Source organism: Alligator mississippiensis, chromosome 3 (genome assembly GCF_030867095.1).
Source record: "Alligator mississippiensis isolate rAllMis1 chromosome 3, rAllMis1, whole genome shotgun sequence".
NCBI classification, from domain to species: Eukaryota; Metazoa; Chordata; order Crocodylia; family Alligatoridae; genus Alligator; species Alligator mississippiensis.
In genome coordinates this window covers 222,478,908-222,491,876 of record NC_081826.1, presented here as the reverse complement: position 1 = coordinate 222,491,876, position 12,969 = coordinate 222,478,908, and the positions used below count along the sequence as shown (strand labels likewise).

Here is a 12,969-nt window from a genome sequence, read left to right as displayed (position 1 = left end):
TATTTTGTATAATTATAAATTGGTGATACTTAAGGTACCCTTCTTGAGTGAGGTAAATATTTGATTTAGTGATTAAATCCTTGACTTTTTAACTTGTTTAAATCTTGTTTGTTTTGTTTGTTTGTTTTTATGAGTAATTTAGAGAGAGGGCCTTGTGTGACCTGCCAGTTTATTATGTGTATGATTTCTGACTTTCAATTATAGCTTAAACACATAGATTTCTTTACAGTTCATGCATTTCCCTCTACTAGAAGCTGATGAAAATGTGGGAGATCAAAAAGCAAACCAAGAAAAGAAGGAACTGAGTGATGAAAGAGCTGTTCCGAATTCAAGTTTTGTTCCTTTATCTTCTGCTGCTATTGATCATGAGATTGAAATACTACTGACTGAATGGAGTAAAAATGCTGACATGCTCTTTAGTATTCATCCTATGGATGGGTCATTGCTGGTATGGCATGTGGACTGGCTAGATGAATACCAGCCTGGTATGTTTCGCCAGGTGCAGGTACTATGGTTTTTCTGGATTAAGAGATATGCTTTTGTTCAATTAGAAGTATGTTAATATCTACCTACTAATATGTATTATTATTTCCTCCCTCTCTTCCCCACCCCCACTTTAACTCTAGGTATCCTTTGTTTCAAGAATTCCAGTAGCTTTTCCAACAGGTGATGCAAATTCTCTTTGCAGAAGTATAGTGATGTATGCTTGTACCAAGAATGTTGACCTGGCTATTCAACAAGGCAAACACAAGCCATCTGGTCTTACACGCTCCTCATCTATGCTTATCTCTTCTGGCCACAGTAAATCGACCAACAGTTTAAAATTAAGTATCTTCACTCCTAATGTTATGATGATTTCCAAACACGCAGATGGTTCTTTGAACCAATGGCTAGTTAGTTTTGCAGAGGAATCTGCTTTTTCAACGGTGCTGAGTATTTCGCATAAATCCCGATATTGTGGTCACCGTTTTCATCTAAATGACTTGGCTTGTCATTCAGTACTACCATTGCTGCTTACAACCTCACATCATAATGCTTTAAGGACACCAGATGTTGATAGCACCAAACAGATAAATGACTCTTTAAATTCTGGTGAGTCTCATTTAAGACCTCAAAATACAGGAACTGCAAGTGTAACATCGCAGGATCCCAATGCCATTTACAGTGAGCTTATTCTTTGGAGGGTTGATCCAGTTGGGCCTTTATCCTTTTCTGGTGGAGTTTCTGAACTTGCACGAATAAACTCTCTTCATGTTTCGGCGTTTTCGAATGTGGCATGGCTGCCTACCCTCATACCTAGTAACTGTTTAGGTGAGTTTTCCATCTTACTTTTTGTAGCGTGTTAAAAGTTGTTGGAGTTAGAAGTAGTATGGACAAAAAAGAAACTAATATGAAGAATTTAGGATGTTGAATGTATTAACTGGATACTTATCTGATGGTTTCTAGTGTGTTGGTTTTCTCAAAAGTAAGTTTGAATACCATACAAATATGTGTAAGTCACTAGATATTTGTATGATATTTATTTTGGTATTTTTGAAAAAAATACTATATTCTGCTTCCCCCTTTTTATGGTGCCATATATACTTTTAGCGTTATATTGGCAGGTAAGGACAAGGTCACTTCTCTTTGTTTACAAATGTACAAACTATATGCATATTTTATACAATTTAGCATAGTTCTTGTTCAGAGAAGAGGGTGGAGTTTAAAACATTAATATGAACAAGGAGGGCAGTGTGTAGGAGAATCTCGTTTTCTTTTGTTCTCTATATTTTTAGTAAAACTAAGTTTGGTGTCAAAACTGTCTGGTTCTTTCATGTGCATACACGTAAAATCACCTGAAATAATGTTTTGTTCTGCTTTGGTATTAAATAATCTTGTTTCTTTTCACTAAAAAGTGGGAGGACTGATGTTCATTCAGCTACATTTTGTGTTGATTGCTAATTCAAATGTTTTTCAGGGGCCTACTGCAATTCTCCGAGTGCTTGCTTTGTGGCAAGTGATGGGCAGCATTTAAGATTATATCAAGCTATAATAGATGCTAAGAAACTTCTGTGTGAGCTCTCCAATCCTGAAATTTCTGTGAGTGTAAAAATTATTTATTTATTTATGTGGAGTAGACCTGTAAACTGTGCTGCTTTAGGTGGGAAATCAATAAGACGCTCCTTTTGCAATAACATTACTACCTGGAACAAACATCAGATTAGACTTACAGGCTTTGACCATTTTTGTATAATAAATACGTTCTGATGATTGGCAAAAGTGGGAATATTAACACTTGTGGCCTCACCAAATTGCAATTTACATAATTTTCAGTACTGAGTTTGTGGCTGCACTTAACTTGTGTCTGTGCATTGTAATACAATTTTCAAGTCAAGGTGCGAAGTGCCTTATTACCATCAGAAAAATAGGCAGCCAATTTGCATCTTTTTGTGATCCATATCCTACTGAGGGAATATTTAAAATAAGTGTACCCAGTTTATATCAGAGTTTCCATAGAACATACATTCAGCTTTGATTTAATAAACTAAATTATTAACCCTGGCTATGAATAAATTAAATGTAAGCAATAAAACTGTTATGCCAAAATGTAAATTGGTTAAATATTTGTAATTTTTGTAAATTTTACTGTTGACTTCAGTATTACTTGTATTACTACTTTTTTTACAGAAATACGTTGGTGAAGTTTTTAACATCATAAGTCAACAATCTACTGCTAGGCCAGGATGCATCGTAGAGTTGGATGCCATTACAGAACTTGTAAGAGAGACTTTTCTGTATTCACTGTGCATCACATGTGCAATTTTCTTCACCTGTTGATGAAATCCTCAAAGATTAATCCTGATACAAATGCTTATATTTCATTCTGATACAAATGCTTATATTTCTTGACCTAGTCTTTGCTGACAATCAGAAAGAACTTGGATATTATATATATTAGAAAATGTTGCTATGTCTGAAAACTTTTTTAAACGTAGTGTAGGAATAACTCCTGTGATGAGAGATTTGAATCTTCTCAATCATATTTTACAGCATTCAACTCTTTAATTTATCTTTTATTTAGCGTGGCAGAAAAACACAACTTCTTCACGTTTTTCACGAAGACTTCATTTTGAATAACCGGGAGGAGAAAATGCCTGGAAAGAAGAATGATTTATCAGCATCTGGTAAATCAGCATTACATATCTAATACAGTAAATGGTGAAGAAGGAATCGGATATACTAACTTTTATGAGAATTGGGGCTTGTTGCACATCTTTTCTGTGGCAAAAATTATACATATATTTTACTAGACTATAAGATTAACATATTGAGATGAAATAACAGGTAAACAAATTATTTTCCTTTAAAGTAACATTTCCCACGTGCTGAGACAGAACAGTATTGTGTCCAATACCCATCAGATGCATTAAGAAATGTACTGAACTACTGATGGCATTAGTGCAGAGAGAGGTACTCGCTGAAATAATTTGTTTTATAAGGTAAGACCCATGCCATAGGATCTGAGAGGGGGAAATTTTAATATCATGGTTCACTATGGTCGTCTAAAAGTCCACATAGGTATTTAGTCACTATTTTCAAAAGTTGGCAGAAGATGTTATGGAAAAATGTCACTCCCTTCAAATTACATAACCATTCCTTGGAGCTATACAGTAAGCCAGAGACTTCCTGTATGGTATTAAATGATTAAATACAATTTTATTTACTGTATGCTTCTATAGTGACAGGTCGAAGAGGTTCCATGTGTAGGGTTCCATGCGAAGAGGTTCCATGTGAAGGTATTTCTAAATCCACAGAACTGGCTTTAGTAACAACAAAAGAAATTATAAAATAAGTGTGAACCACTTCTGTAGTTCATAACCTGTCAGTAACTTGTTAAATATAGCAGATTTTATCCAAGGTACATTTTTTTTCTTTAATTAAACATACAGTTGTCTTCCATAATTCTTGTCCTGGGTATGATCATAAACTGCATCTGATTGAGGGCCTGGTAGCAACGTGGTGGGGGCTACTTGTGGCGGCGTAGCTCCTATAACATACCACAGTATTGCAGCCTCCAAACTAATGTGAATATAAGGTGCCTTAAACTGTAGCCCCCACTGCCTTGTGGGTACTTGGTTGGAAAAAAGCTAAGGGACATCACCCTGACAGAAACATGCTCTTGCTGAGGTGCTAGACAGTCAGCAGCAGTACTTACCTGTTTCTCTCTGGCAGAAACTACAACCATTGAGGTGCTGGTGTCTGGACTTGATCTGGTCTATTAATTCTATCAGGGTGGATTTGATTTAAATCAGAATTGATTTAAACCACGATTTAATCGCTGGTCAGGAAGCCTTGATTTATTCATTGTTTTCAACAAAAAGTACATTCTTGTTTGATATCCTTTATTCATTTAACTTCTTGAAACTTTGCATTTTTAGGGAGAGGTAAGGGCTTCACTGGGTGTACACAAACTTGCAAAGAGACAATAGGGCTGATGGGTAGGTAGTCGGGTCTGTTATCTTTCATCTCAGTATAGTGCTGTTAACAAGGATGTTATCTCTGGAGAGACAAATCCACAGGTTGAGAACTGAAAATAAGCATCACAGAGATGCTTAATGGGATTGTGTAGACTGAGCACCGAGTCCCACTGGGTAGAGTGGTTTTCTTTAATCTTTGCTAATCTATAGAGGAGCCTCTGGGAACCCAATCAGCTTGGGCCTCTAATATAGTCTATGGCCAATTGTGACCTATTTATAAAATTTTTCTAAAATGTTACATGAATGTATTGTCTCAAACAGTATATAATTAGAAATTATAATGCCTATTCCATGATGAGATCTTTGAGGTTTAACATACTTTAAATTAAAACTATCTTTCTATAAGTTTTTTTTAAAAAGCGTCTTACATTTTTTTTGATTAATTTTTTTTTAATTGTTTATTTTTATCCACCCTGGATTTCAGTGGTCTGAAGAGGAGGGATGGTAGGTCTTAGACAGCTCCACTCCTCCATACTTTTGCCTAGGTATATACATCCAAGGTCTTGGTGTGATGGTTGCAGGACTCCAGATAAGCATGTCCTTTTATGTGAACACTATGATCCAGAGGGTTGACAGCTGCCTACTACTACGAACTCTCAATGTTAAACTTTTTACAAAGCAAATAAATAGGCCCACAAGCTTTTTGTTTGTTTGTTTTTTGTTTTTGATCCCCTAGTACAGTTATTTTCAGTTAATGAACCATGAAGGTATTGCAGGTAGACCACAGAGGCAGATGCAGGGGACTGGAGGTTCATTTAAGTGCCAGGCAGCATTGTGCTGGGAATCACACTGCTTATGTACATGTTACTTCCCATATGAGGAGTAACAGGAGCTTCTTAAGCGTGATGCTGTTAGCTCTGCTGAGAAGCAAGGCTTAATTGCTTGATGCTGCACCTAGTGTTTCCATTCAGGAGCTAAAGTGTAATTGGGTGTCCTCAGCATGGAATGTTTTCAGGACCATTGGGATAATAGGCTTGTTGGAGAAAAGTTTGCTGAGGGCAGCAAGCCATTGTATTAAAATCTTGACATTTTAATTTCTAACAGGAAACTTGCAAAATGGATTCTCAGAAAAATTTTACTTAATAGTAATTGAATATACTCAAAACTGCTCATTATTACACATGTGGAATTTACACTTGAAGTCCATTCCAGTGTCAGTCGGTAGGTTCTTTTATGTTTTAACATAAAATTGAGTTTAAAAATGTTGATTGTTTGCAAGTATATGTGTAATCCATTCTATTTTTGAGTTGCATTTTTATTTTTAAAGTATCTTGATTGATATTAAGGGAAATATGTTACAGATCCAAGAACAGCATTAATTACGTCCAGTTTATGTGTTGATGTTACAGTTATTTTCTGTTCTGGAGTTCTTTAGGCTTAGTCTAGCCCAAACTATATTTTTGAGTGGTTTCTAAAGTAGAAGAAAATCCATGCACCTGTTTTTAAATTAATGGTAACAGATGGAAATGAAGTTGATTTGGTTTTTTGCTTTTCAGTTTAAAAAAATTTGCAGAGCAAAAGCTGTTTAAGCTTACCCTCTAATTAATAACAGTAGTCTCTTCTGGTTTGAAAAAAAACAGTATGACAATATGAAAACTTTAAGTAAGTACCTGTGTACTTTAGAGTGTGCCTTTTAATACTTCAGAATGGGTGAAGCTTGAAAGAAGGTGTCTCTGCCTCCTATTAAACTGGGAGTAGTGTTGAACACTTCCATCTGTGCAGTCAGACTAGGTCAGTAATACTGGTGGTAGGTAGAGGCAAGATTCCTTCTGCTGGGTGCTTGCTGATAATGCAGTTTGATATCCCAATCAGTACTGTGTGTACTGGGAAACGTAATAGGAAAAAAAACAACAACATTCAAACCATAGCAGTGTTGCATGGCAAAAGAGTTTTCAGTATATTTCTTTCTCACTTGTTGTCACGTGTCCTGTTGCTAAGTCCTTCATTTAAGGGGGTGCTTCACTCTGCTAAGCAGGAATCAGGAGAATAAATTCAGTAGATCTTTATCCACTGATTCCTTCCTGTGAAACCCTTAGCCTTAATTTTTGCAGAAGGGATGTAATACAAGCACAACACTTTTTCAGGCATCATTACTATTGTATTTTAATAAAAAAAACTAAAGTTATCTTAAACTTTCTCTCCATTTTGATTCATGTATTGAAGTGTTAACTTATGAGAGTGCCAACATATGTGTGTGTATTCACACTCTTGGTTACTTAAGTATAGAAAAATAGGGTTGGAAGGGATCTTAGGAGGTAACTTAGTCCAACCCCCTGCTCAAGATAGGATCGTCCTCGACTAAACCATCCTAGGCAAGTCTTGTCTACATACATATATGTGTGAATTTTACAAATACGTTTGATTTGAGGTGTGCTTAGGTTTTGTCAAAAGTTGTTTATCATTAAAGATAAAGACTTTGTTTTTAATTAATGCATATTTCTTTAGTTGAGAAGAGAGCCTCCAAAAGAGAGCCTGAAACAACAAAGCATCAAGAAGAGCTGCATTCCTCACCTACAGATCCAGAAAAGGTCCAGTCTCCCTTCACACAAAAATATCAGGCCTGTAAAGCAAACCTTCAAAGCACCAGTCGCCTTACTCTCTCTTCAAAAATGGTTTATAGTCAAGAGTTGAGTTTACCAGAAGGAGTGGAGATAATAAGTGTTAAGCCATCAGCAGGTGTGTAAACTAAAATAAGAGGCAAAACTAGTCTCTGTTTCTGGGATTGTTATTAGACCTTTAAATAGAGATAAATCAATAGTGCAGTAGTTTGCCTAAGCAAGTGTACATAAAGTCAGATTTGGAAGGTATATTAAATTATGTAGTCACTTTTTAAAAATTCTGTTATATTCATGCAACAGAACCCTTACAGAAGCTATTCAATGATAAATGTTTCTTTAGTAGTTCTCAACTTTTTTAGACTCAAGGCACCCCCTTGTTAGACTCAGGGTTCCCTTGGTTAGATTTAAGGCATCTCAGAAAATGTCAGCTCTTAGTTTTTACTTGTTTTTGACTACATAAAAGTACTAAAACAATTTTTCTGTTGCAAATAACTCAGAAAGACCACAACAGGTCATAAGGTTTTTGACACTTGATTCCTATTTAAAATCTCTGGGTTTATCTTGTGAATCGTATAGGTGTCTGCACACCTAATAGTGCTAATACTCTGTGGCACCCTATAGTACCATTGTAGAGAATCACTGCTTTAGAACAAGGTTTTATGTTTTTCAGTGTGAAACACATTATAGCATTGGCTGTGTTACTAATAATGAATGAAGTAGAAATATAAATGCAAAAATAATATGTAAATACTATCAATATGCATTTATTGCCCATGAATTGCATTCAAGAGATTTAGGCTGTTAATAGCAAAGCATTTGTTCTGAGCTAGCTTAGTGTATCAATTTCATTGTGAACAGTGTAGGTCTCATAGCTGTCTGCCTCTGTGTATTTTCATAAGACACCAGTCTGGGAGCTCCAAACATATTCAGAGATTCAGTGGAAGCTACAGCATTTCTGAAAGAATTTCTCTGGTGGCATTTGGAAAAACCTCTGGTAAAAGAGAGCTATAGATTTATGAACAATATAACAAAATTAGTTTTTGCAAATCTGTTGCAGCTTGTACTATGCGACTTAACTGATTTATGAAACATGCTTAGTGTGTTTCAACTTCCAACACGGCTGATGTTGATTATTTTTAAGTTTATTATGCAACTCAACCATGAGCCCCCAGCTGCTGATTATTTGATGCTGATTTCTATCCTTGATGTGGATTGAGTGCAATTAAGATTATGCCAAATCTCTGAATCATGGATTTAAAACAAAATGGTTGTATCTACCTTTCTCAAATGTCAGTATAAATCTGTGTTCTGCTAGTTCATTTACCGCTTTTTGGCATCCCTGTGACTATTCTTTGCCAAAAAAACCCCCCATTACAAATTACAATGTATTTGTTTAACATTGATTTCCTTTAAGAAAATAATTTATATCAATATTTATACATAACTTGATGCATAATTGTATGATTGCTTATTGAACCTCTTTTTATTTATTTATTTTATTTTAGGACACTTGAGTTCATCTTCCATATATCCGGTTTGTCGTGCACCTTATCTACTAGCAACTTTATGCTCTGATGGCAAAGTTAGGTTCTGGAGATGTAGAGTGACAGAGTCAGTAGCTTCTTCCATGCCAGAATATAGTGACGTTATATATATGTGGGAAGAATGGCCATTACTTATCGAGGATGGATTTCTTAGTAGTAGTGCTGTTAATGTTCCAGGAAAACCAATTGAAGTTAGCTGTGCACACACAAATAGATTAGCTGTTGCATACAAGCAGGTAGTCCCTAAAAATAGTCGCTTTTCTCAAGACTTCATGATTAATGTTAGTATTTTTGAATGTGAATCTACAGGAGGTTCATGTTGGATTCTGGAACAGACTCTTCATTTAGATGAAATAGGCACAACATTAGATTCTGCTATAAGTATTGACAGCAATTTAATGGAGTATAATAAACAGGAAGTTTGTTTATCTGGTAATGGGAAAACTCCATCAAGCACAAAGCACTTGGTTCACTTAGACTGGATGTCTAGAGAAGATGGTTCACATATCCTAACAGTAGGCATTGGATCAAAGCTTTATATGTTTGGTCAGCTGGCTGGAAAGGTGCAAGAACAAAATGGTGTGGAGAGTGTTGCTTTGCCACTATGGGAAACGGCAAAAGTTACACCCCTTTCTAGGTTTGTGTTGCTACGATGTGTGGACTTAATTTCTTCAGTAGAAGGATCACCTCCTTGTCCAATTTCTTTGTCTTGGGTTCGTGATGGCATTCTTGTAGTTGGGATGGATTGTGAAATGCACGTTTATTCTCAGTGGCAGCCTCCTTCAAAACAAGAGACAGTTGCTACAGACTCTTACCGTGGAAGCACACCATCTATAACTAGCTTAATGAAACAAAGCCAGTCAGCTGGTTCTGGCCTTCATCCACCAAAGCGAACCTTAACCAGATCCATGACCAGCCTTGCACAGAAGCTTAGTGGAAAGAAAACAATATTTGATATCCCTATGGATATGGAGGATTCTGGACTTTTTGAAGCAGCACATGCATTATGTCCCACTTTACCTCAATACCACCCTTTTCAGCTTTTGGAGCTCATGGATCTTGGTAAAGTGCGGAGAGCAAAGGCTATCCTATCCCATTTGGTTAAATGCATTGCTGGGGAAGTTGTTGCTGTAAATGAATCTGAATCTAATCATGATCGGCGACTTAGATCTCTCACAATCAGTGCTAGTGGAAGCACTGCTAGAGATCCCAAGACATTCAACAAAACAGAAAATACGGATTACACAGAAATAGATTCTGTTCCACCACTCCCTTTGTATGCACTGCTTGCTGCAGATGATGACTGTTCCCATTCCTGTTCAGAAAAGTCCAATCATAAAAATAACTTAAGTAAACAAAATGATGTACCAGATGAAAATTATGAAGATCTTTTTCAGAGCTCCAGTTTAAGTACAGATGATCTCACCATGTTTGAGGCAGATGAAGATAATACAAAACCAAAGGTCATTGATCTTTCTCAATATGGCCCAACATACTTTGGACTGGAACATGCCCAGGTTCTTTCTCGCCACTTGCTTCATTCAAGTTTACCAGGTCTCACTAGGATGGAACAGATGTCACTGATGGCATTGGCAGATACAATTGCCACTACTAGTACTGATATAGGAGAAAGCAGAGATAGAAATCAGGGTAAGCTCTGTTTCTACAAAATAGGCAAAAATATTTTTAGATTTCACAAGCTTCTTAATATTTTTTTTTTGTTTTATTATTTTTGCAGTATCTTCCTAATGTATTAAATATATTCTGTTCAACTTTTATGAACTGGGAAACAAATTTTGCTATCTATTATTTAAACTTTTTTCAATATCAGATGTCTTAATAAAATCTTATTTTTGAAATTAGCAGTTCATGAAATTGGGAATTATTTTAATTGCCCAGTAATATCATGACCTATAGATGGGTTCTGTGAGGGGCCAATGAATCTTGCACTGCCTTGGGTTTGAAGTCTTTGCAAACATGACTTTCTAGACCTGCTGCTAAAGCAGTTTACATGCTCTTGTTGGAAAGTTTTAGGATACGTTTCTGGAGCACCAAATTATTTTTGCAGTTTTAATTTAATGACTGTCTGAGCTATTTAGGAGCTTTTAGGCTGTTTTATGGTTTTTAGTTTGATTGTACATCTAGTTTTTAGGGCCCCTAAAGCTTTTGCAAGTGGATGATTTTGGCTAAGGAAATAATCAGAAGTGGTTCTCTCTGAGGAGTTAACTCACACTGTCCTAAGAATGAACTCTCATTTTTCAAACAAGGTGGTTTTGATTTGTGTGGCTCTTCTGCTCTTCCATCTCTGCCCCTCTTCCCCCCACTCCCATACCCATTTGAACAGAAAGAAGGGTGGTTGTTGTTTTTTGTTTTTGTTTTTAATTGCTTACTGAAAGGCTAGGGTCAAAAAGTCTTTTTAACTGGTAAATTTGTAGCAAACTAACTTGTTTTTGTGACCACATCATCCTCAGGGTTGCCTTTTCTTTCTTTTATACTATGGGACTCTTAACCCTTCACTAACAGTTGAATGCATTCATGAGTTTAAAATGCAATGATATGCATGGAGGCTGATTCAAGAGGAGTATAAAAATTCTTTATCTTTTCACAGTTTTCATGTGTTTTCCAGTAAAAAAAAAAAAAAAAAAAAAAAAAAAAATCTTTTCTATTTTCAGGTGGAGAAACACTTGATGAATGTGGTTTAAAATTCCTTTTAGCTGTTCGGCTTCACACGTTTCTGACCACCTCGCTTCCTCCTGTGCATAGAGCCCAGCTGCTTCGCCAAGGTAATATAGTTTTCTTTTTTTTGGTTTTTAATCAAGTGAATACCATCTGGCAGAACCACTCTGAAGGTGATCAGTGTCTGTTAGATGTAATGGTGCAGAACTGCCTGAGAAAATTGTTTTAAGTTATAAAAGCTCATTGTTCTACAAGCCATATTTGTGTCAATACTGAAATATAATTACAGTAAAAGTTCTGTTAACCGGCATCTTACAAGCCATCGTGCTCTATTAACCAGAATGCCAGCTTTTAAGATAAAGTGAAACTGGAAGTTCCCACTGTGGCACTTCCGGTTTCTCCGAGCCCCCAAGGCAAAGCAGCCTGTGCTGCCAAGCCCCCACAGCCCGGGGGCATAACACGCTGTGCGGGACCTGCCTCCCTGTCCTGCAGGACCCCCAGGAGGGGTGGAGGGATGCCCCAGATGCGGTGGGAGAAGTGGCGACCGGGGCCATTCAATTAACCGGCATATTTTGTTATCCGGCACCCCCCATTCCCAGGGGATGCTGGATGATAGAGCTTTTACCATACCAGGAACACAATTGTATGTGCTGCTTGATTGGAGTTAAAGACAATCATATGTGCAGCTTGGGGTTAAAGACAACATCTTCTGTATTCCTTCTACTCTGAAAAAAATATTTTTAGTTTTACGTTGGATAAGAGACTAGGGTGGGAAAGAGAATTTTTCAGAAGTATCAAATTGATTTAGGAACCCAAGTTACTTTTGAAAATGGGATTTAGTCTTTTAAGTCAAATACCTTTCAGAAATTGTCCATAATCAAGTTAGTGTATTTTTGTAGTTTCCAGCAGACTTCTGCTGAGGAGTGGTGTGGCAAAAACAATAGGGTTTTTTTTACTGATTTCTCCTGCCACCCTCCCCCAACTATGCCTTATTTGAGGAAAAGCAACTACTTTCATTTCCATAGCATTTTTACAAAAAACGCCTTTACAAAAAAGGTAGTTCTTGACATTGCATTCATACTTACGGGACATTTAGCTGGTAATATCAAATTGTAACAATAAAACTGTACACCTTTAGCAGCGTGCTTGCTAATTGAGTCACATCTCCTAAGTCAAAAATACCTATCACAATAAAACTATTAAGGTACCACATAAAATGCATTTTCAAAATGGGTATTGTAAGAATTGACTTGTGATAATGATGGGTTGCCAGTTGTGTTGTAATTAAGTACTGAAGTATTATTTTGAGTATGTGAGCTTGTTTTACATGTGTTCTGGGGGTTGGCAGGGGTGCTTTAGTTAGGGTGGCTCTGAGAGCTGCTTTAGCATGTCTGCAGCATCTTGCATATCAGGGTTCCTGTGCTTCTAAATGGCAGAGGGGACATTAATTAAAAATGCTCATTGGATGAACTTTAGTTAAAGTGCCCCCACTGCCAGTGATGCAAAGGCTGCTGGAGCACACTAATTAGCATGCTCCAGCAGACTTGATTAATTAAGCCTGCTCTGACATGCTGTAATTGTAGCATGTCAGAGCAGCCTCCCTGTACGTCTACAGGTACCCAGTGGCTCCTAGGGCCACACCTCTCCCTGCTTCCACTTTTGAAGGCAGTTATT

The 12,969-nt window shown here is 36.8% G+C and overlaps 1 protein-coding gene across 2 annotated transcripts in view; it reads left to right on the top strand.

Annotated features, from left to right (window-relative positions):
- The window catches only part of DMXL1 (Dmx like 1), a 140,774-nt gene that overhangs the window by 55,594 nt on the left and 72,211 nt on the right, over positions 1-12,969 (top strand). For both annotated transcript variants that reach the window (XM_059724916.1, XM_019478071.2), the window contains exons 11-19: positions 252-505; positions 627-1,311; positions 1,958-2,079; positions 2,668-2,757; positions 3,062-3,164; positions 5,562-5,678; positions 6,963-7,193; positions 8,581-10,269; positions 11,292-11,402. In XM_059724916.1, coding sequence (XP_059580899.1) covers positions 252-505; positions 627-1,311; positions 1,958-2,079; positions 2,668-2,757; positions 3,062-3,164; positions 5,562-5,678; positions 6,963-7,193; positions 8,581-10,269; positions 11,292-11,402 — 3,402 coding nt within the window. The remainder of the gene's footprint in view (positions 1-251; positions 506-626; positions 1,312-1,957; positions 2,080-2,667; positions 2,758-3,061; positions 3,165-5,561; positions 5,679-6,962; positions 7,194-8,580; positions 10,270-11,291; positions 11,403-12,969) is intronic.